General features: G+C 33.4%; 1 protein-coding gene across 4 annotated transcripts in view; it reads right to left on the bottom strand.

Moving 5' to 3' along the window:
• The window catches only part of VWC2L (von Willebrand factor C domain containing 2 like), a 155,949-nt gene that overhangs the window by 118,349 nt on the left and 11,681 nt on the right, over window positions 1-25,919 (bottom strand). For 2 of the 4 annotated variants that reach the window (XM_019727030.2, XM_074312794.1), the window contains exon 3: window positions 11,101-11,230. The exons of the other annotated variants lie outside the window; for them this stretch is intronic. In XM_019727030.2, coding sequence (XP_019582589.1) covers window positions 11,101-11,230 — 130 coding nt within the window. The remainder of the gene's footprint in view (window positions 1-11,100; window positions 11,231-25,919) is intronic. 4 annotated transcript variants of the gene reach the window in all.

Below are 25,919 nucleotides of genomic sequence, written 5' to 3'. Positions count from 1 at the left end.
GAATGAAACAGCAAGGAACAGGAATAGAAAGTGGTGGGCTTGGGTGTTACCTCATAGCTCACAGAACTGTCTGAGGATCAGAGTCCAGGGGCGGAGGGGTGCCCTGGTGGCCCTGGGCTTCAGGCGGGGTCTGAGATAAGCAGGGAGAAATCAGGCCTAAGTGTCTTAACCCAACAGTGAGGTTGAGGCTGTGATGTTGGCCAAGGAGGTGTTAGGATTCAGAACCACTCAGAGTTACGGGTCTTTTTTTTCCCAGTGACGTGAAATGTAGAGGCCCAAGAAGTGTGGTCTTAACTGTAAGAAAGGGAATCTGGAATCAGGCCTCAGGGATGAGTCCAGTAGAGACTCTTGCTCCAGTTCTCTGGTCTGAAAGAAGGATTAACACCTTCCTGAAGGCTCTCTAGGCTCGTCTTGCTCAAATAAATGGTTTTGAAGACCTTCAAATGCAAAGAAGGTCAAGGAACACTATTTACATTGCAATTTTGTTTTTTTGTCTGACTGTTCAAGGTTCATACTAATCAGTGACGGGGAAAGAGGGTGGGGGTGGTGGGACACAGCTTGCCCTGGGCTTCCACACGGCTGGAGTGAGTACAACAATCTAATGTGTATGCATCAGAAAGGAAGCTTGGATGAAATGAGACCCTGAGACTTACTGTGTACCTTCATCAGCAGTAGTGACCCACTGGTCTCTGGGTGTCCCTGAGAGTGCCATGGACATCTGGGCTGTGTGAGGACGAGCTCACACAGCAAGTCATTACAGACTGATGGCACCACACTCCTGAGACCAAGCAGTAGTGTCGCGCCCTCAGTGAGGCTCTCCCATGGCCAGTGATTTAAGCCTCCCTTAGAGAAACGAATTATTCCCAGGAGTTCATGACTCTTGGCAAGACTGAATGCCTTGGCTTCCCAGTTAGACCCATCCCACTTAATTACTCCTAGAATCAAATCCAGCTCCCAAGGAACCTGCTATTGTTCTCTGTTGCCCTTTTACTGCCATCCCCAGTTCACAGAGGTATTTTATTACATCTTTCTGTATACAATCCTAGAAGTCAACAATATTCCATAAAAACATCATTGAAGATAGGCTTAAGAATAAGAGAGAAGGTGGAGTTAAGACTAGAAATGCACCATCACTTCTGGGAGATATATTCAATACTGTGCCAAGCTACTCTTTGGGGGCCAGATTACCTGGAGGTTCTGTGAACATTTAAGAACAAGACATTCAGTGAATGTTTGTCATTACCCTTCCTCTGGGCTCTGAGGCACTCTGTGGGGAGGTGCACTGAACATTAAAGTACTACTTGAGGGAATGAGTGTGACTTCCTAAGGTGTGCTCTCAAGGGAGTGAGTATGTGCTTTGTGGGAGGAGTGGACTCCATATGGCAAACGTGCTGTAGGGAAAAGATAGTCCCTAAGCATTTCCTATATGTAGAGGAGGAAACACAGAAAAGTTCACATTTTTCCATGTGTTGGGCTTCCTTCATTTTCTGAAGGACTGGTTAGCTCTGGTAATTTAAAAAAATAAAAATGTGCTTAGCAGGAAATGAATATGGCATTAATTTTCATTGTGTCAACATTGTACAATAATGTTTTTGAAATCTAATTTGCTGAAGAATTAAGAGGGAATCCTGTAGGTTTAAGACAACATAAATATAAATATTTCCTTTCATATTTTGGAGGAAGCTCTGTGAAAGCAATAGAAAATTATTGTTTGGCTCATTAAAATAGCTATTTATAATTACTCTGTTTTGACATCTACTTTATACGAATATGATAATTCTGACCTTCAGTTATGGAGTCAATGAAATGCAGACTTTCAAACTGCCTTTCATAGGATCTGCTTTCATCATGAACTATTTTCAGGGAAACTGTAGCAAAGGATATGAGTAGTTGCCAGAAAATTTTTCATCTTTAGTGTGTTTGTTTTATGTCTATTTCACTTGTTACTAATTGTCTACCTAAGAGGAAGTGAGAAAAAATCAAATTAAGGTGAGAGACTGCATCCAATATTTGAACTTAAAAGACTGATTTTGCAAAATAACTTCATGACAATGTAAATGGATACACTTCAGTGAATATTTTAGCAATTGTCCTAATAGGTGCATTAAATGGGCAATGAGGTTTTCCAAATACTTTATAAAGAATCTCATAGTTAAGGAACTGAAGTCAAGTGGTAGAATTGTTAATTGGTTAATTAATTTATGGAGTACAAATTTTAACAAGGATTTATAGTACAATTTCTAATAAGTGACACATATAAATTATGAAAATAGTGAGAATATTTTTACATGATCTTTTAAAAGAATTTTTGCTATTGTCCCTTTTAAATCATAATTTTAAATTACAAGGATAATGCATGTTTGTTGTAGGAAATTTAGAAAATATGGGCTAGCAAAGGGAAGAAGGTGAAAAAAATCATCGATTAGCCTACTGTTCAGAGTAAGTACCATTAACATTTTGAACTATTTTCTTCCAGTCTTTTTCTATACATATTATGTATATTCTTTTTAACAAAAATAGGGTCATATATGACACTATTATTTATATAATAATAATTTAATTAATAATATACTCTGAGCATGCATTTTTTTTGTGTGGAGGATGTTTTTTTCTATAATATTATTCATATGTTTTCTTAGTAGTCAGTCCGTGTACATATACTGTAGTTGTTCCAAACAACCACCTTTGTGTTGAATATTTAGGTTTCAGGTTTTCCAAGTTTTTGCTATTGTAAACAAGTCTGTATTAAATATCTCTACACATATCTTTATATACTGATCTAATTATTTCTTTTTAATCAATTTCTAGAAATGACAGTGCTGGATCAAAGATCCACACACTTTTGTTCCCCTTCAGAGAGGATATATCAGTTTACACCAGTACTGAGAATGCCTATTGTATTTTACCTTGTCAAAATCAGACATTCTCTTCTTTTAATTTATGAAGAAATTTATAAATAAAATTACCTTACTTAATTTGCATTTTATTTTTTCCTTTGATAAATTCTTTATTTGCTTTTGTCTGACTGCACAAGGTTTATATTTTAAAAATTTCTTTAGGAATTCATTTTTTAGATTTACTTCTTTAATGGAACATAAATTTATTTTTATATAATAAGTCAGACAGGAATGCAATTTCACTTTAAAAATGATTATAATTTTAGAATAATAGTTTTTTTCATCAGATACTAGGATTTCACTTTAACTGTATACCAAATTATAATACAAATATTGGTTACTTTCTGATTTTCTATTCTATTTATCTGATTATTTTTGTTCCACTATCACACTGTTTAAAAAAATTATATCTTTATGAATTATTTTAACATATCCAGTGAATTGAATTTCCCCATCTTATTAAGTGCATTCTTTTCTGTGGACTTAAATTTTTCAACTTTTGTCAACCTACAAAAAGAATCACATCACTTTTGAAAATTTGATAGAATTTCTAATTACTAGAGAAATTGCAACCCAACGAATTTGAGTTTTCACATTTAGAAATCTTGTATGTCTCCTTATTTATTATTTTGTAAATAGTTCTGAGTAAGGTTTTGTAAGTTTTAAACTGTATACATATATCCTTCATTTTATTTATTTTAATGTTACTTTTAACAAAAAGTAGCCTAACACCTGTTGATATTAAATAGATTTCTATTGTACAGTTTTGAACCATGTGAAATTAAAGTTTAAAAATGTATTATGAGATGAAAAAATAAAAGAAAGCTAAATGGAAGCTAGTTAAATTATAATACAATAAAAGTATTTTATTGAGTATTTTAAAAAGAAATTAGTTCTATTGTGACTATCAACTAATAGTACATTAAAAGATAATTTAAATCTATAGTTATTTCTACAAATTTTCTGATAAGTTGTCATTAATCAGAAAACCGGAAGTACAACATAGAAAATGATCAACATTGCTTATTTGTCATTTCACACATCTGTGAATAGAAGTGGTATTGCTGAAGTAAAACATATGTGTAGTTTGATTTTGACATATATTGTCAAATTTCTTTCCAGCGGGTTGTACGAATTTATACATGCACCAGCAATAAGAAAGATTGCCTGTTTCAGCACAGTACCAACAACAAAGTGGGTTATTAAATTTTAGGATTTTTACCAATCTGTAAGTAAAAAAATAGTATAACATTTTCATTTGACTTTTTCTTTTTATAAGTGATTTGAGCAATTTTTCGTATGTTTTAGGAACTTTTTTGTTGCATTTTTTTGGTGTAATGACTTTTGAAATTCTTTGCCCATTTTTAAAATAGAGTTGTTGGTCATTTTCCTTATCAATTTCTAAGAGCTCTTTATCTATGAGACAGATGAATCCTTTAAGATATAAGATTAATTTCCCCCCCCATTTTTAATTTTTTTACAGTGATGTTTTGTTTTGCTATATGCAGATTTTTGTTTGTTTGTTTTTAAAATCTAGATTGTAAATCTTCAAGATTGTAAATCAAATTGTCCAGGTTTTCTTCTTGTACTGTTTTGGAAAATAGTTTATATTTAATTCTTTGTTGAATTTAACTTGTTTATGAATTCTAAGATAAGGTAGGAATTTTAAATTATTTTTTTCAAACAATCCAGTTTGTTTTCTACAAATTGCCAGTGATTTGAAATACTACTTTACCTACCATATACCACATTTTCATATGTTGTTAGGTCTGTTTATAAACTTTCCATTATATTCCATTGATATCTCTGCACCCTAGACCAGTACCACAATTTTAATAAAATATATATGTACATATATAGAAAGATCTATACATTTCTTTTGTACCCTATCTTACTAAACTCTCTTTATATACTTTTCAATCTGTTTTCTTGGGTTTTGCAAGTATAGAATCATATCATATATGTCAATGTAATAGTTTTATCTCCTCCTTTCTAATTTTTCACTTCTGATTTTTTTCTAATTACATTAGCTAGTTCATATCTAATATCTATGTGAAATTTTAAGTAATAGGGGCATCATTGTCTTATTCCTGACTTTATGGAGAATGTCTTTAGCATTTACCTTTTAAGCATTCTTTCCTTTCTGCCTGAGGTGGATATATTTTATCATGTAAAAAGTATCTACTTAGTCTTACTTTATCAAGAGTTTTTGTCAGTAGTTTTTGCTGATTTATGTCTCAGGTTTTTACGTATGTATAGAAATGATAATATGATTTTTCTCTGCAATTTAGTAATGGAATAAATTGTATTAATAGAGTTCCTAATTTTGAACTATTTTTGTAAACTCTACTTGGTTGAAATGAATGTTTATTTTAACCTACTACTAGATTCTGTTTGCTAACACAATATACAATTCATTTCCCACAATCTCTGAAAAACAGTTTTTCATAATTTTGATACCAAAACTCAGTTGGGATTAAAACTGATCTGAGATAATATGAGACTTTACATTTATTCAGTCTCCTTAGCATGATTATCATGTATTTGCTGCAGAAATGTTCATGTGATTTATTGAAGAATGCTGCCCTAGACCCACTGGTGATATAATATATTATAAAATATATGAACACCATTCCCTATCTAAAATCCACAACCCAAGGGTTTTAGAATGGGGATTTAGTATTTTAATACTTGTTCATTACTAATCATAAATAAGGTTCTCTGTGTTCCTTTTCTTAGTTTGTAATCATTGGTTTGTATCAATATTATACTTTAGAAGAAAAAAATTGTTCTGTCTCTCCTCTGGAAGAACTTAAATAACATTAGAATTATCTATTCTTCAAAGGATTCATATAGCCTTTTAAATTACAAAAATGGAATAGTTTTTTGAAAATTTATTCAATAAAGAGGCCCATTAAAAAAAGTCAAAGTTCTGTGCTTCTACCTTCTCACTTCTACTCTTTAATTACTTTTCTGATCACTGGATCACTGTTAAAAATTTGGTGTGTATTCTTCCAGAACTTTCCTTACGTTACATACAAAAATAAGAAACAAGGATTTTAAAAACAACCTAATGTATTAGTGAGGATTAACAGTTTTCATATCTTTAAACACTTGTATTTTGTTTATGAACGGCCTCTTTGTGTACATTTTTGCATTTTTATTGTCACCCATCTGTAAAGGTTTAATATTTTAAAAAGATTATCTCTTAGCTACCCTCCCTTTTACCTTCTCATGTCTACTCTCTACAAGTAATCAGTGAATCATTGCTAATGTTCTATTGTGTATCCACTTAGCTCTTACATACAAATTTAACATCTCATTAAGATTGTATATCAGTTAACAATTAAAGTGTTTTAAACATATAGCACTTAAAATGTATTATATATAAGGTATATTTCTATATTATGTATAAAATAATGTTTAGTCTACTATAGTCTACTCCTTGCTTATTTTGCACAGCAATGAAAAATGCCAGTAGGGTCTTTTTAAAGGCTGAAATGTATTTCATTACTTCATTGAAGGACTATTAGTTTTCCCTCACTTTTTCACTCTTAAAACACAGTTAAAATTCAGGACAGAAATGTGTGACAAAGTATAAGAGGTGGCATTGCTGACTTCAAGTTACATGAAAATTCCAATAGTAAGGAACTCCTTAAAAGTTGTTGCAATATTTTCTCAACCCTCCTTTCTGCCAGTTTGAGGTATCATCAATCTAAAATATCAGTACGATATTGGTATCTCTTTAATTTCTTCTTCTTGATCCCTTGTGAGGTTAAGCATATGTTTTACATATTTATAAGACACTCGGTTTTCTGATTCTGTGAATTTCCTTTATATGCCCCTTTCTCATTTCCTTCCTTTTTCCTCCCTCCCTCCCTCCCTCCCTCCCTCCCTCCCTCCCTCCCTTCTTTCCTTCCATCCTGTATAATTGTTTTTCTCTTATTTATTTCAAGGAGCTCTTTGTATATTAGAAATATTAACAACTATGAGTGTCAAACATTTTCTCCCAACGTACCTTTAGAAGGAATTAGATGCCTCTAAAGTCCCCTTCTTTTCTTATGTGTGCACTGCCCGTACCCTATATTGTCTTCTTTCCATTTGCCCTTTTGGCTTGTCTGTTTCTTGCCATATTTGTTTCACTACTAACTAGAAGAGAGTAGGTGACATGGAAAATTCCATATTTGAACAGGGCTTATGACAACTTTAATTTAGTTAGAAAAGATATGAAAACCCCTCACTGAGCATGTATGGAGGATATTGTGGGTGTTTCCTGTCAATTTTTCATGAAGTGACTTTTCCTTCAGAGCCATGAGTAATGATTGACTATATATCCCAGTGAAAATACAGAACTCACTGACATACTGGCTGATGAAATGAAAAAATGCTGTCATCTGGATGCCATAATGATATATATTTCACTAGTCAAATGTATTATCAGTTTCTAAATATTTGAGATATTTATATGACACTCCCATGTAGAATGTTTTCTTTAAGAAGATGCTGTACTACACCATTTTTTCATATTATAAAAACAAACAAAAAACCCCATAAAGAGTATTCATTAATTCACATGAAAAGGATTGGGGCCAAAAGATAGGCCAAAGTAATACTACCTTGGTAAAAGAAAATCAGTCTGGAAATGCCGTATCTTTCAGGAGGCATTTGGATTGTTAGGTCTTGCAGATGTATAGAGGAGGGAGAAGCAAATGCTTAATAACATTTTTTAAAAACAATAAATTCCTATGTGAATCGCCTCAATCCTCCACCCTCAACCCCCACCCCCAAAATAACTGTCCTCTTTCTTCTCCTGTTTTGTGTTTACCCAGGCATTCACATCTTTCCTTAATGTTTCTATTTTATTCAGACTAGATTGAGTCTTTTCTTGGTGCTAAACTAACTTTAATTTAATGGAATATACTTTATGACTTGGCTATATTCATTGATAACTACTGGAAATCTTTTCTTTATATATATACTTCTAAGTTTTTTCCTCTAGTGATAAAACTTAGAAGTATGTGTCTTTAAATTTATTTTGAAAATTTATATTAAGGAAAATAAAGACAGGCTATCATTGTTTATCTAAGGAATAGATGACCTTGCACTAAATATTTTTTTTTAATACATATATCTAAAGATAATTCCTACATTTTCATCGGTAAACTACTGTTTTCTGGAATACTACATGTGCCAGGCATTTCCTTGTTTTGTTTTCTCTTAAATAATCTGATAACAAAGGTTTTGATATTAGCTGAATATTGAGTTTTAAGTTTAGATGTGGTAGATTCTATCGCTTTAAACTTTTATTTTATATCATTAGTGCCTCTTGCTCTTGGCAAATTATAATTCAAGAAGGCAGAACAATCAATCTTAGTATGCAAAAAGAAAGTATTTGGCAGCCAAGATAATCAACATTTATGCAAACTGGAAACTTCAATATTTATGAAGATTTAAGAAAATGTAGAAAATGTTATAGGACTGTTTACAGATTAAAATCTATTGCCTTGACCTTGAATCCATACAGTAAATTCCCCCCCCCCTTTGCTTTCTCTCTTTTGTAATATAAGAAAATAGTAGCATGCTTTAAAAAATTAGTTTATACTATAATGGGCAAATTAATCTTGTCATATAGAATGAGATAGACTTATCATTTGTTGGGAATTTAAGAAATTGTTCTAGTTATATTTTGTTGTAATAAACATCTATTTTTCCCCAGCATTTCTACACATGGGTCATTTGTTTCTGTTTCCTGGGTTAGGCTTCCAATGAGGGCAAGCATGACTTGGGCTCAGTCTATTGTCTCAATAAAAATATTAATAATACTGGTGGTCATAAGGATTCTCCAGGGGTCCTTAAGATGATCATCTTTGAACCTGATTATATTTTACTTTTATGTACAAGTGACTAATCACTGGCATTTGATAATGAAAAAAAAAAGATGATATGTTATAATGTTATAGCACAATCAGAGTTAGTCTTCCTACTAATTTTAATTAACCTGAAATTAATTCAGGTTAATTTCCTGATTTAAAAAAGAAAATAAAGTTTGGTTGGAAATGGCGTAAGGAAACAAAAATGGTCATTTGGTCATTTTGTAATGCTTTGTGAACAAAAATTTGGAAAGCTTTACTAATATATCTTGTTCTATCATCATATGCTCTTCAGGAAAACAAATGGATTACTACTTAATTGAAAAATTAAAGTCTATTCATTATACGTTTTTGTACAAAGAAGGTTTCATTTCAAGACAAATTCCTACTCTGGCACGTGATAGAGAGAAACAGGATACTCTTGGGTGACAGCAAATTAAGCATGACTAGCTTGTAGTGGCTGATTTAACACATGACATAGGAATTAGCTCTGGATATATTATAGGCTTTGGAGTGGGGTAGCCAGGATGATGTGGCAGATGTATGTGTAAATCCTGTATTTTAAATATATGGCCTAGAATTCTTTAATTCTATGACTGTTCTATGTCCAGACAAGAGTTTGTAAGCATAGTTTTGTTTCCCCTAAATGTGAAACAAAGCCAACCAGGGCCACTTAGGGAAAAGGGGATCCTCAAGGACCTATTTAGACAGTTGCTTCCAGAAAAAGAAAAAGTCTTCTGTCAAAGACGTTGTCAATCCTATTTTGAAAGATTGATTAGGTAGCTGATTTTTTTCTTCCTTCTGTCCTTGGAGAAAATGAGAAATAACAGGTCCCCTTCCACTTTAGACTAACCATTCATATACTTTATGACAGTTAGGTTTCCCTTGAGCCTCCTCTTCTCCAGGACAAATTATGCTAACTCCTTCAGTCTGTCCTCATAGGGCCTATTTTTCAACCATTAAATCATCTTATTGTCCTCCCTATATCTTCTCCAGTTTCTTCAAAATCCTTTTAAAATAGAAAGTCTTAAATTTGATATCTTTGCATACATTAGATAAGTTAGAACTTCAGGAAGATATTTGTTTTCACATTCTAAGTCGGAGAGTTGTTCACTACGACACAGGTTAGTTGGGTCAGAGGGATAAGAAGCAAAGGAGAAGCCAGGTGAACCGCTTAATATTTTCAACTCAGTGGATTTTTATGATCAGAAATAGTGAAAACTGTGCCTGGAAAAATGTCATAGGATTCTTCATAAGTCCTTTGGGAAGATACTAGAATAAAACATTATTTTAAAAACAACCAGAGCTTCTTTTGTGTTTTTTTGTAAGTAAATAATCTGACACCTCTCTTTACTAATTATAATTCTGCAAAGTAAAAGATTAGGAGGTGAACTAACATAATGCCACATTCAGGACAAAAAAACTGTAATAGAGGAAGATGGGGACTGTTAATTCAAGAAAGGGCATAGGGACTCAGCATTAGAGTGACTTCAGCTTAATTAAGAGCTAGATCCACTTTTTCAAGCAGATTTTGATGCAAAGAGGGGGCATTTGTGGAGTGTTTCCTAGAGAAATTTTATTTCTTGTTAGTATACGACCAGTAGGAAGGGTATGATATTGGCTTTGCTGATATGCTGTTCTGGCTTTATGGCATTACGTTGTCGTCTCTGCAGCATCACTTTGATTTTGGATGATTAGCATAATATTGTCATTTCAACCTCTCCATTCCATGAGGGCCAAAAAGGAACCCAAAATCTTATAAACTGAATTCCCCTCTACACCAATTACTATGAGAGCAAGATTCCATTGTGATAAAAACTTAGAATAAAAACCCTAAACTTTCTAGTCTTTTCTTACTTCAACTTAAGTGTATTAATAATTGAATTTCTTTGATACCTTCACTTTAAACCTAACGTCTTGCATATCTATGCCCAAAGCAAAATACCTGGCCTTTATCCTACTCGCTCTTTTTGGTTATGCACTAGGAAATGGGGTAAACTGCTGGATTGCCTCCACGAGACAGAAATTCAGTCACTAAGAAAAGCTGGTACTGTGTTCTTTCCAATATCCTCCTTATAAGTCAACAATAAATACGAGGCATCGCAACCAAGTCAGCTTATAAAAGCTTTCTTTCCCCAGATAGAAAGCTGCACGATTCACCCATTGCTGGTTTATTTTCACTTTATGGGGGTGATAAACATAAATTGGCCATGCCCATCCTGAAAAACCACAGGCAGATCTTAGAGGGCTCTTGCATTGAATGGTGTGCGGTGGTGAAATATTTTTTATTTTGCACTGACCCCTCTGTGAAAGCTAATGCAGTACAGTCTTACCATTTTTGCAGACAGGACAACATTGTTCTGGTTCATAGACTGGGTTGACACACTCAGGAACTGCGCAGTCTGCTACAACACAGTGAACTTCATTGCTGGGCTCACAGCGACACCATTCACATGGAGAGGGCTAGGAACAAATCTAAAATTAGCCCCTTTTCTCCTAGAACTTAATGCTTGCACATTCATAGGCTGTCAGAAGACAAAACAGTAGTGTTTATATTGGCTTTACAGTATTAACTCCATTCACCATGTATATAATCATTCTTCCCCAGTTGAAGGCCACCTGGATATCCAAGCCAAGGTGAGTTGCCACATGCAGATCAAGTTGCCATGAGTCACTGGGGGCTCATGTGTGACTTTTCCTGGCTAGTTTCCTACTTTCCAAAGACATGTTTGGACAACTACTGTGTCACCTCCTGGTTTGGTTTCCAGATGTGCTGACTACTCTGCCTTCCTCTGGAAAAGAGGAATGGTACTGGAACATGTGAAATAAGTTTTTGCCATTTATAATTTTTCTTCCTAAGAAAATTACTGGGTAAATGGTAAATGAACATTTACTGGGAAAATGGTAAAGAACATCTTAACCCTTTGTATGAACTCTTCTTTTCAAGCTAATCTGGACTCTAAATGACATTGTTTTTCCAATGAGAATTTTAGAGGAGATTGTATTTGGGATACAAACATCTAGGTACTGCCTCTCAGAAAATTGAGTGAACACCTTGCATCTTGCCTGCTTGCTTTTATGAATGAACTAAAATCGTTTCACTTAAAAAGCCACTATTTAGGAGGCAAGGACTCTAAAAATAGAACTGAAAAGTGGTTAATTTAGAGGGAAAAAATGTAAAAGGTCAGGAAACAGTTTTTGTCTTCAGAGTACTTACCGACCAAGAGTGAGTTTGGAATTTTCTGTTTCCTTTCTAGAAACTGCCTGCACCACAAATAACCTAAAGTAGTGGCCACTCTGTGACTTTCTCATTCTTTACAAGTTCTAGCCCTCCTTTTTCATGAAACAGAGGTTTAGAATTCTGGAATGACAACTTGGGGATCTCAGAAGTTATGCAGGTCTCTACTTCTCAAATAAAGGCCATTTGTTCCTAGAAAATTCTGCCTTCAACCTATGCCACAGCTCCCCACTTCCAGATTACGTTCATTAAAACCCTCTGCCTTTGTCTCAGGGGCTACTGTCTATAATTCCTGTTGGCTCTTGTTTCTTCTTACACCTGACAATTTGGGTAACATCAATGCTCCTGGATTCAGGTAGTCTGTGGGGGTAGAAACCTTTCAACTAATTCTCTTTAAATTAATTTTATCTTTGCTTTCTGCTTGAAGAATGGTAACCTAGCTTTCAAATAATTATTTTACTTTTAAGTTTCACAGGAACAGGAGAATTAGACATAGAATCTGTGGGAAGAGTATTGCTATTTCTTAGCATGGTCAAGTAGTTTGTTGAAGGGTACAGGTAAGCTCTTGGCCCATGTGGGGAGTTGTGTTAAGCATTTCAGAAGAATCTATTGTATCCTCCCAAGCACTGGGATTTTCTTGACAATCCTCTACTGAATAATTTCAGTAAATGAAGGAAAAGACTTGATACTATGGCAGATTATTTGATGGAGGAAATGTTTCACAAGGAAGCAGTGTAAGCAATGGAAATTCTTGCTGCCATATTGCTCCCTTATTGTATCTTAAATTCCCAAGCAAACTTGTCAGAAGGTATCCCCGTCCTTGGTTAACTGCAAGGTAGTTTTGCACAACCTTCTACAGTACAGTAAGAACTTGACCTACATTTATTGCTAATTTGAGAGAAAAAGAGAGCCACGAGTATCACTGCTTCCACATTCTGCTCTTCCACAGTTATGATTTTTTGTTCTCGCTGGTTTCTTTCTTGCTGAAGGAGGGACTAATCTGTTGCAACTCTAGTGAACTGACTCTGGCATTAAAAATCCCAAAGCCCTCCTAAATTTTCCAATGTAAAATGTTTAACTCAAAATAACTATGGTCTTCAAGAAAGACCATAGTTTTGGACTATTAGATTCCCAACACAGACTGATGAAGAATGCCATTCTAATTCAAATGTTTTTTAACGTCATTAACTACTGGGTTATCATGCTAAGCAATTTACTTATGTCAACTTACTTATTTCTCATAGAAACCTTGTGCAGAAAGATTGGTTATTATCTCCATCTCACAGATGAGGAAATCGGCTGAGAGAGGTTCAGCAGCTTTCCCAGGTGCTATAGGCAGAAAGGGACAGAGGCAGGACTTGGCTCTTGGCAGCCAAACCACTATTGCCACGTGACAGCAAGAATCATATTCTGTGCACTCCCATCTAAGTAGTTCACTTTCAAAGCTTTGTACATTTCTACATGCATTCCAGGTCCCCAGTAACAACCATTAGCAACATGTTATAGAAGTTCTGTGTTATACGGGTAACCCCTGTATAACACGGAACTTCTATAACATGGCTTCCCTCTAACATTGTTCAAGAATTGGGGAAAACCCTCCTACAACACAGCATCCTAGAACACGGTTTCACTTTAACACAGTTTGAGAATTAGAGAAATCCCCAAACAACAGGGAGCATAATAAGAGCTTTCAAGAGCAAAAGATATCTCATTTGAAATTTTTCATTCGAGCGTGGATGTCGTACAAGATTTAACTGCAGAATTTTAAAATGTATTAGAATTTTAAATCCATTTTCTTTGTGGAGTATTAAGTTCAGAGGATGAAGATACCTTGTCAAGCCACAAGATTGCCACGGGGATATGAAAGTCAATTTGGGGAATATAATCAATAATGTTGTAAAGAGTTTGTAGGGTATCTGATGGACACTTGTCTTATTAGGGAGACCACCTCAGGGATGCTGTAGATGCCTGATCACCAATCTGTACACCTGAAGCTGAAGCTGAACAATAATGAATGTCAACTACAGATATATATATATATATATATATATATATATATATATATATATATATGACAAATGACTATTACGGTGTTTTGTATACATGAAACTAATAAAAAAATGTTTTAAAAAATTATAGAACTAGAAAACATAAAAAAGAAAAAAAGATATTTTGTCAAAAAAAAAAACAACACACACACAAAAAACGCCCTTGATTAATGGTGCTTAGTAGTGATGAAGAAAATATTAGTTACATATTAATATGTTATATTTTGGTGAAAATTGCTTTAATAAAGATATTTCTCTTAATTATAAAAATGTAATAGTATCTTTTTAAAAATTTTTTGAACCCAATCTCCTTTTTGGTATTAGTTCTTTGTTTCGTATAACACAGATTCACATAACATGGCATTTTTAGGAACCTAACAACCATGTTATACGGGGATTACCTATAATTGATTTATAGAGGATAGATACTTCTTGCTAAGAAAGACAATTACAGTAACTAGGATAATTATGCATACAAAGATTATTATGGAGCTGCAGAGCTTGTTAACCTTCTGTGAATAGAAAATTGGAGTAGGCTGAAGTCAGGTTGCCACAAGGCTCATGTTCAAGCCTTGGAGCCTGGGAGCTACATTCACTGGTATGTGGGAGAAGCACTAATGGATAGGGGCCCAGTAGAGACCCCAGGGCATTTGTCTGAAGTCAGAGAAGGCTGGATGTGCATGCACTAGAATCCTGAGAAATACTCTGGGTAACAGCTTAGGCTACAAGGCTTCCTGATAAAAGGGTGCCTGATTTTTGAAGGATTTTGAATAATGAGAAACATAAATTAGAAAAATAAAAATGTCACCCCAGCCATTAGCAGCTTCAAATCCTTCCTGAACCTGATTTTATTCGTGTGCTCTGTCACTTCCTGTTCCAGAATCTCTTGTCTGAAACATGTTATTTCTTCTTTTATTTTCATTTTTTCCCCAAATAACGTCACTGTTTCAGTCCATTTCTTCTCATTTGCTCCATATGCACCTCTCTTCCCCCTCTAAACTGCCCATCAAATTGCACCCATTGACCTCCCGCTCAAGTCCCTTCAGCCCTCTTGCCACGCCTCTTTCCTTTCATAAGCTCACCGGTTCCGACACCATTGTTTTCTTGCACAGCTTCACTTCCTCCACTGCCCCTGCTTTCCCCTGCTCTTCTGAAAAGACGTTGCTTAGACAGCAAGATGTTCTTAGGAGTGAGCAGTGTGCTACTTTGACATTAAGTTCAGACTTTAAAAATCCTTCCTACTTTACAGCGTAAAACTCTGAAAGGTTTGGTGCTTTGAATAAATCTTTACATCTCATGCGCTGGGCTGGTTACAAATTCCCTTTTATCAGGCTCTTCAATATGAAAACTATAGATTAAATCTGAAAATGTACCCGTAAAACCAAAGATTAAACAATAAAGCTATCCTTAGAGGTGCAGAGGACACGGAAACAAGTACTTGGGGAAAAAAAAAAAATATATATATATATATATATATCCTTACTAGCCTTTTTAAAGGAACATGTGAGAAATTATTTCTAGTACAAGGCTTTAGTCAGTTAGAGATTTGGTAAGTAAGATGATTAAATGACACCACCCTACAATTTTATACCAGGAAAATCTTTTTCTAAGAAATGTCACAGAACATTTTATTTCTATGAAAGCTTTGGAAAATGAAGTAACATTCACTATATGTACCTTTACATAAATTTTAATTGAAATTAGGGTTAAAGACCAAATTTATTTGTTGATGTGTGTGTTAGATGATCTGAGTATATGTTGTGAGTCTACACCTCAGGCTTAGTGTTTTGAATATCTAATGTGGGATCTTGTTTAAACAGAAACTGTGCATTTTATCTGTAGTTCCTGCTATCACTGAATACATTTGCATGGCAAATCCAAATGCCCCAGTTGCACCCAAATTTCAAAGGGGTTTCCTGATATATATATATATATATAGATAGATAGATAGATAGATAGATATAATATATATATGTATATATATATAATATATATAATTATATATGTTACATTTATTATATCTATTATATATACCTCTCTCTCTCTCTCTCTCTCTCTCTCTCTCTCTCTATATATATATATATATATATACATACATACACCATGTTTCCCCAAAAATAAGACCTAACTAGAAAATAAGCCTTAGCATGATTTTTCAGGTTGACATCCCCTGAACATAAGCCCTAATGTGTCTTTTGGAGCACACCTTAATATAAGACCTAGTCTTATTTTTGGGGAAACATTTTATATATATATATATATATATATTTTCTTAAATATTGCTTTAGGTGACTAGAATCCAAATTTTCTTCCTTGGTATCAGAATGAAAACATGGCAATACACCATCATTTTCAAAATAGTTATCTTCTAAAGACCATGGAGTTCAAATCCCAATGTCTCTGTCTGTGATTTCTGAGCATTCTTGGAGAATTGGAGGAGAGGTACTAGAATCCTAGAAACAATAGAATTCTCCATGATTTTTTTTTAATGAAAAAATTACACTGAGAACTAGTAACTTAATTACTGGAATAATTGAATAACTTCTAAACAATTGTCAAATATGTTCTTTGTAAGAATTTGGAAGCTAAGAGTTAATGCAGGATTATTAGAACATGTTATTACAGACTGTTACATAGAATTTTCCAAATATTTATAGACAATGCACATTTATTTTGTATTCTGAATATTTACTTACTTATCTATACCTGAGGAAAACCTGAGTGTTTGGTTCATGCAACCATACCTCATGGCATCATTATTTATGTGGTGACTGTTACTGGCATTGTTCACAGAGTGCCCAGCAGGAAATGGTCACAGTCCATAAGATTTGTTATATGAAGTTAAACGTCAAAGTGACAAGGGACATAGCAGTGTTCAGCTCTCTGTTTTAATTCAATGAAGTATAGTATAACAATATTCATACAAGTTGAGACACTCTCAATTAGGAAAAATAGAAAAAAATAATCTCACATAGCTGGCTTTGCTTGGGTGGTTGTGGTATTATGGCTAACAGCAAGCTCTCTGTAGCCATGGTTCTTGAGTTCTAGTCTTAGATGCTTTGCTTAATGGCTGGGAATCTCGGGGAAATTACGTAACTGTCTGTGCCTTAGTTTCTTAATCTATAAAATGAGAATAACAATATTACCAGCTTCATAGAGTTATTGTGAAGCACATAAAATATGTAAGAAATATTACATCATCATTATATTTACTTGCATTCTTAATGAGTTTTCTGAAAAAAAATTAAAGTATAAAATTGGGAGCACAAGACTACATTTAAAAGAATATTTAAGTTATTTCTCTGGTCCAAAGTGTAATCTGATGGCAGAGGTGGTCGCAATAAAGTTTTATCGGACTTAGTTGGGTGGGGGGCGGGATTTTGTGAACGAATAGAATTAATCATGTCAGAAACACATTGAAAACAAATGATTAGAAGCCTCTAAATTAAGAACAATTGTGAATGGTTAAAATGACCATTGGAAATCACTCAGAAAAAGAAAAGCAACAGACCCATTTTAATTTCCTGAAGGCTCATCATTTAGATGTCAATTCAAATTCCCTCTCTGCAGGTAGGTCTCCCCAGACTATCCCTCCATCATCTCTCTCCATAATGTTGTTCACGCCGACCTCTAATCAGTTCATGAAATTATCTTATGAATTTGTTCATAGTTATTGATCGATTGATTCTTATCTGCCTTCCCCGTAGATTATAAGCTTCTTATATAGTATACTGTTCATTGCCATATTCTGAGTACCAAGAAGACAACTTATCACATAATAATCAATAAATATTTAACATATGCATAATCACTTATGCAAAATTTATGGTTTTTTTTATTTATTAAGCCATACATCTGAGAAGCTTCATCCATGTTCAAGGGCGCTTTAGGGGGAAAAGTTTCGGACTATGAGTCATGAAACAACTATTTGAGTTTCAATATTATGGCAATGAACATAAACTCACTCTCTAAAGGTAATTTGAAATTCATAATATCTATCAGGTGGATCCCAATGTAAGTCAATCTTCAAGCACTCCATTGACTACACTATCTAGCAGATGATTGCAGACTTTTATTGCACTAGAAAATACTATGATAACTAAATTTAGGACAAGTACACATGCAGAGAAATTGCTCAAGAGTCTGAGAAAAGCTAGTCTCATTTTATAATGTATATCAAGTTCAATGGCTGCTTATTAAACAAAATTATTTTAGTATATGATGCAGTGTTTTTTAGGAAAAAGACCTTAAACATGTCCATTTTCTTAAAGGATGGGTTAGAGTACAAAGTCCAACAAAACACATTCTGAATATTCTGAGAAACAAAATTTGATTTCTAGAAAGCCCTCTGTAAATATTGCTGGAGGTCTAAGGAATAGATAACTAAATGGACAGGATATACGAGTATTCTAAATGCCAAGTTTTAGCATACTATCAATGACTTTCCTTCTGACCAAGTTACATTAGACTTTGGAAACTATGCAGTCTCTACCTTTGATAATTGGTAGAAATTTTTAAATATATGAGTGCTCAGGTTACTTTTTCAAAAATTTCCCATTAAACAACTATTTAAAATCTGATCTCTACCAAGGAAAATATACTGTGTTAAGAAGCACTCTTCTTTTAGGGATAATTTATGGCATAAATTTCATCACTTTATGAAACAAATCTCATTACTTTCAAACTGTATGAGAAGTTTGGAAGACACTATTTCAAAGTTGCTGATGCCTGTCGGGAATCTCACTGTTCACTTCATTAAAATATACATTAAATTACAGAATACAAGAATACTTAACATCCACTGTCACTCCTGTAGCCAGTAATTTGCGTGCAGTAGGTGTCACCTAATAATCAATGAATCTGATGGGTTTTAACCAAAATTCACAACCATCCGAAAAAAAGAAAACCCACTGCATCACTGATTAAAATGCTCCTCAGTGTCCCCTGTTGAATGGGATTATGATGACCTCTTCAGTGTTCTGCCCTATTGATTGGAATATATTTGAAATACTGAGATAGTAAGTCTTACAAAGTTATGAACATAGAGCTGGAACGTCTTAAAGAATTTTAATACCGCTGAAGCAAATAAAAAAATCAGATGCATAAATATTTTTTGTAGCAAATGTGTATGATGTATTATTTGAGTAACACGTTAAATAGTAGCTGTTCTGGCTTTTTCTGGGAAGTTGATATTTTGATAATACATTCTAGAATATTATTTCTAGGTGTCTGTCAAAGAACACTTCATGTTTATTAAAAACACATTTCAGTCAAGTGACTGAAGAAGTGCACATAGCTTTGGCCATACATTTATGATAAACTAGTTAATAAACTAAATTCAGAAATAAAATATAATTTTAAAAAATTATTTATCTAGTATATTTATGAAATGTACATTATATACATGATAATGTATACAAAGTGAACCAAGATGAACTACAGATCTGGCTTGTCTTTAATAAATGACAGTCTAAAACACAATAGTGAGAATCTAGATCTATAAATATATTTTAATTTTTTAAAACAAATAATTTTTTATAAGAATAACTGATGGTACATTTTAAAAATGGAATACAGAATTACTGGAGTTTATTTTTATTTGCATTTACTCCAAGCTAATGTAAAACTCAAGAATATTGCAAAACAATTGATGAAATGCCTGATATAAAATTGTTAATTACCAAGTACAAAAAAGTTAACTCATTCTTCAAAATTCATCTTATATTTGCAACACGTGACATTATATGAATGGCTTACTTTTTCCCTAAACATATTTTACCTGAAAAAATTACTTTAATATACTCTGGCTTATGTTTTATGGACAGGTAACTCTACCTCTACAATTACATACCATTTATTCTCATAAACTGATGGTCTAGTGAACTAATATTATTTTCTGAATGTTTTCAAGAGTTTCACGACAAAAAAAAGTAGCTTTTTCTGAATTATGAAGAATAGCATGCAGAAAAGAAAAGGATAAGTAGAATGTAAGTAAAAGTATTTTTCTTTAGTTGCAATCACAGATATATTTTTTAAGTAGGCAAGGTGCACTTATCAAGGAAATACCGGTTTGAATGCAAAAGGGGGAAAATATTTTTGCTGCCTCTAAGATCTTAGAAGGAGAACCCAATGGAATAGACAAAGGCTAGAGGATTCGAGACACAGATTTTGATAAAGTATCACACCTATACTTGTGAAATAGCCTATAAAAGCAGCAGCCTTTAGTCCTTCACTGATAAGCTGGATTGACAGTTGACTTTCGTACAAGACAGGTCTTTGACAATGAACTAAGTATTTTCAGTAGATCCTGTGTTTCCATACTAAAGATACTTCATTTATCACCTATTTATGCAATGGGGAAGAGATGAGTAACTGTATAATTTCAAAACTTTTCCATTGACACTGAGAAGGACAGATTGTTGGTATCAATTAAAAAGCTAGTTACCTATAATAGCATTAAAATAAGGCCATGTGTGGGTGGGGGAGAATACATCACCATTAGAATTCTACAACCTGAAAGAATTATGTAAGTGGCAGATACACCAGTCCTATTCTATGGAAACATTAAAAGGAAGTGATGTCAGAAAAGAGAGAGGGCCATTACTTAGCTTGCTAGCCTTCCGTGGTGCACAGTGAACTCAGGATATAGGAGTTATAGGCCTGTTACAACCAAATCCATTTGTATTGTGAGTGCCAAACAGACTATTAGTTAAGAAATCACTCTTTGCCACTGTCTCAGTATTTCTCTGAGCAAATATTATCTAAAAGTTGAAATCTTTTCTTTATTTTCCATTTGCTAGTAACGTTCTTTTACATGTTATAAAGGGGAAGCACTTAAAATTAATAAAGTGTTTTATAACTGCTAATATTAAAATATATTAATTTCAAATTTGAAGTCCAAACAGCAATTTCCTAATGAATTTTATACTTCATTATTTGATGCTTAATTCATAGCTTACCTCATTCCATAAAAATATATTGAGATGGCTTGTAGGCAATAATATGAAAGTATATTTCAATTTTAAAAACCTTGAACAAATAATTTCTTGATAAACCTTTCAAATTTAGTGTGTATTTCTGTGCAAGGTACATCAGGAGCAGCCACAATTTTGAAACTATGTATAAAATTTGTTAGTGCTATCGCCCACTGGAATTGGGCTGTATAGAATAAGCACATTTGGAGCTCAAGTCATGCTGTCAAAAACTGTTGTTTTACCTTGGACGGATTACTTAGGCCACTTGAACCTGGGTTTTCTCATTTGCAAGATGGAGGTAATAATAACATAATATCAATAGGGCTCTAATTTTCTCACTTGATTTCTTATAAGACTAAGCGAAACTTGTGAACTATATAACGGAACTTGTAAACTATGTAACATCATTTAAATGACTATCATCTTCATCGTAGCTTTCAACTTGACCAGTATTCCTTTATTTATTTCCCTTTGTACATTTTCAATGGTTGTGTATTTCTCAAGGACGTTCTACATTTACCATAAAGTATTCATGTTATTATAGCATAATCATTTTCATTATGAATGACTTAAAATATTGGATTTGTAAAGAACATATCTTTTAGAGTTTTGAAAAGCATCTCTAAAACGTAACAATGTTTGCACTCAGATAATGGTTAGATCCTTATTTACAGAGATGAAACTTCAATCTTTAATCAGATTCTTGCCCAAAACAGACTTGTTGTACAGGGTAATGTAAGCTCACATGTTTTGGAGTCTTATTTAAGTATCTTCTAGCTTCAATGTGAATGTCCTAGAATCTCATGAACAAAAGTAAAATTCTCTGTGATTGTCTTTTTTCTCCCTGATGAAGCTTTCTAAATCTTAGTAGCCAAAGGTTCAGTATTTTAGCAGGATTTTACTTTTAATGTTGAGGAAAAATTAAGGTTAGATTGAACAATTTTATTTTTTCCCCTGTCATATTTAGGAATGGGAAATAAAACTAATATGCAGTAAAAATAAGTTTTAGAGAGCTATAGACGTTTTTCACTATAAGAAAAAAATGACTAAATTTGATAACTACTGGAAGTTTTTACAATTGACTATGGTATTTTTAGACTGAAAAAGTCATTATCGAGGTCTGTGGTTTTTTGTTGTTGTTATTCTAAATTTGTACTTCACTGATGTAGGAAGTAAAGAAAGAAAAAAAAAAAAAACAACCTAAATTTGCAAAAATATTCCTAGTCAATTCGCACTACATTCAGAATGCAGTTTTGGTTTGTTTGTTTTAATGATTGGGAATGTGCCTCTTTATATGGCCTCTCTATGGCCATGGGAGATTTTAAAATGAAAGAAATTGAGCCCTGTAAAATATGGAGCAGAGAAAGAATTTTCTTCATGTCAGCAATGTATTACATTTCCATCAGAAATATACAGGATTTAACGTTAAATTTTTGAGTTGTAATTGAACACTTATTCAAGACTATAGGACATGTACACGCTCGAATGAAAAATAGATCATCTCTACCACTTGTCCTGCGTAATGTCCACAGTGAACTTGTGGAACCTGGTCAGCTATAATAGAGAGAGTATTAGAGTTAGAATCAAAAGCCATTCCCTCTCATTTATGAGAATAAAAATGTCTTAGAACGAAATAACTCAATAAGGGAACACTGGTGCAAAATAGTTCATGAAATTGTCATCAATTACTTGTTCTGCCTGAGGCCTAGATCTGGTTGTGTCACTCAAGCCCTTGGGTAACTCTCTACTTAGTCCAGGCTGTGACCCAAGCTCCTCAGCCAATTCATGTTGTGAGTTGGCCCCATGCTCCCTTCTCACTCTTCTCACTCACTTTTTGTTTCCTCCATGCCGTGTGCTCTGGCCACTTGGGTTAATTCACTTTTCTCTGTACATGCTTTGCATTTACTTGCACAAATTTTCCAATTTTTTTTTTGAAATACTTTTAATGCACTAAAATTTCCACTCTTAGGATATCTTCCTTCAGTCCTTGAGACTGAATTACTCCTTTCTTTATAGGAGTTCCTAGAGCAGTCATCACAGCCACCTGTTATTAGTGGTACTTGTATTATTTCTTTTGATAGTCTAGGAACACCTGGAGTGTCAGATTTATGTCATATATTTTGGTGCACCCCCACAAGACCTACCCCATGTGAGAGATATTTAGTAAAATGGGGCACAATAAAATCAAACTATAGAGTATGTAAGTTGATTGAAAAATGTAAAAATGGACTGATACCTAAGTACACAGACTATATATATATATATATATATGTTTTTTTCACTTAGTATAATAGGAAATAATTACATTACTTTAAACTAAAATATATATTTGACTTGCCGCGTCTCAAAAAGCACAAGATATAAAAATAATGAAAATTTGATTATTTTTGCTTATCTATTATATCTGAGAATTCTCTGTAAGTGGAAAGTTATTAAATTATTATGCATCCATGCAAAAAGCAAAGCTGTATTCCTTGCAGACAAGTGTGAATGCAAAGAGATATTTACTGTTAAGTATGTATATAACACATTTAAAATAGGCAAGTCTATATGCCTTTTAAAATTTACATGTGTGAAAAGAGATCCCTGAGACCACCCACAAGTGAAGTAGGTCCGATATCTATCAGAACCCAAATAATATGTAACCTGCAAGAATTCAGTTTAGAAAGAGTTGCTGACAGTACAATTCGAGGGAAGTATAAAGGGAAGAAGAATTTGATCCTAGATCAGAAGTTGGCAAACTTTTGCTATAGAGGGCCAGATAGAAAATAGTTTTGATCCATCTGGGTCATACGATCTGTTGGGCACTACTCAACTGTGCATTGTAGCCTAAAAGACACAACAGACAATACATAAATGAAAAGCATTACTGTTTCCAATAAAACTCTATTTACCAAATAGGTGGTGAGCTGGATTTGGCTAATGGATTATAATGTGCCCAACCCTGTCTTAACTTTTTGGTTATATGTAACTGGCATCATTGTCTTTATTATTTTGGATAAGTCACTTTACAGTTAAACTGTTTTATGTAACAAAAATTAATAAATTACCATAAATAATCACATTAATTGCAATTTGGGGAACTTTAAAAAGAACCAGAAATGAGAAGATACACTGAGACATACAGATTTTTTTTATCATTAACTGCCTACAGAGTCAACGGAATAAACGATAATGTTGAATCATTAGCCAGATATTTTTAAACTGTATTTCACTGTATTATTATTAACTTCAAGATGTTAATAGATGTTCTGAGAAAAAAAAGTGTTTCATAAATTTGTGAAACACAGGATTAAAGTCAGTTTAGTAGTAATAATAGTAAAAATGTCAGATAGCTTTTATGAATCCCTTCTTGTGTGCCAAATTTTTACTATTATCTCTATTTTAGAGATGTGTACACTAAGACAGACAGAGGTAATATGTGCCTAAGTCACTTGGCGGTAAATGATTGAGCCCACTCTAAAATCCAGTTTTCAACCACACTGTTAAGCTCTTATCTGTTAAACTATATATACCGATTCTCAAACAAACACTTTAAAAATGCTCAAGCACTGTCAGTATACTAATGTGCACTGCCCATTTCCAAGACATGTTAAAGGAATTGAGTAACTTTGTCATGGTCAAAGTTACTTGACCATGGCAAAAAAAAATCGAAATCCTTACTAAGAATCTCACAGGGTACTAGTGTTCCCTAGAAGATAGTCTGGAAAAGACTACACGATGGCATTGTTTACCAGACACAGCTGATCATTAGAATAGTCTGGGAAACTTTAGAAAAATGTAAATTTAAATCATTTTAATTGGTATTAAAAAAGGAGAGATCAAGGCATGTGAGTTTTTCCAACTTCCTTGCCTTAGATGATACTGACCATGTGCCATTTTAAGGATATGCCTTTGTTCCAATGCCATGTAACTAGAGATATTTGCACACACCATCCATTTTGCATATTCTGTTCCAGTTGTGCAGTGAGAGATGGGAGTTTGCAGAGTGAAAAAACCAAGAACACAGTCCTCACTTCCTGAAAACCACCACATGTATGGTAAGAATAGCTAATTTAGTTTCTTTGTTACTTCTTAATAGTCTATGTCAAAACAAATAGGTAGTGTTTAATCTATTTTTATTTTATTTTGGCCTATATTCTTTGGTTTAATTACAGAATTGTTCGTTTTTAGACAGAGGATCTCCTTTTTATCAGAGACTTTGCAAATTGCAATTTGCAAAAGGAGCCTATCTGTGTCAGACTGATTTTAGATATGCCAATATTTTATTGTTCTTGTGTACTTGTAACTCTGGGTTGTCATGGTAATAGGTCCTAACATCACATTTCTATAGACAATCGGTTGACATAAATCTTTGCAGCAAACATATTTATTGGAAAGAAAGATGCAAATGAGCGGCATTTTCCTGTTATACCTGAAGGTAGTAAAATGTATAAAAAAGACCACAGGAGAACAGTGTATTAATATATTGCCTTTGCAAATAATGAGCTATGCTATTGTGGTGTTTTCAATACGTTTCTGCTGGCCTTGTTTTATCATCTGTAAAATAAGGGAGTTACAGTTACAAAATAATTTCAAAGTTCTTTTCCAGATCTAAAATTCTATGGTCAGCTCTTAAAAGAAGGTAGGACCTAGACTGTGAAAAACAGACCATAATGCTGGTCTTTTATCAATAGAAGAATTTATATAAACTCAGATACTAGAAAACAATTCCATGCCAAGAAGTAACACTGGTCGTCTAAGGTCAATATTAAAACAAAGTTATTTCAAAATCCTATCCAAGTAATATTTAATTCAAACAAATTTAAGCAGTTAGAATTTAGTTATAAATTAATATGTAATACTATAATTTTCAATTTCCCAATACCATTTATTCTTCACAAGACATATAT

This window comes from Rhinolophus sinicus, linkage group LG01 (assembly GCF_036562045.2).
Source record: "Rhinolophus sinicus isolate RSC01 linkage group LG01, ASM3656204v1, whole genome shotgun sequence".
NCBI classification, from domain to species: Eukaryota; Metazoa; Chordata; class Mammalia; order Chiroptera; family Rhinolophidae; genus Rhinolophus; species Rhinolophus sinicus.
Note: the sequence above shows the minus strand (reverse complement) of the source record. Positions and strands in the feature narration are given on the sequence as shown.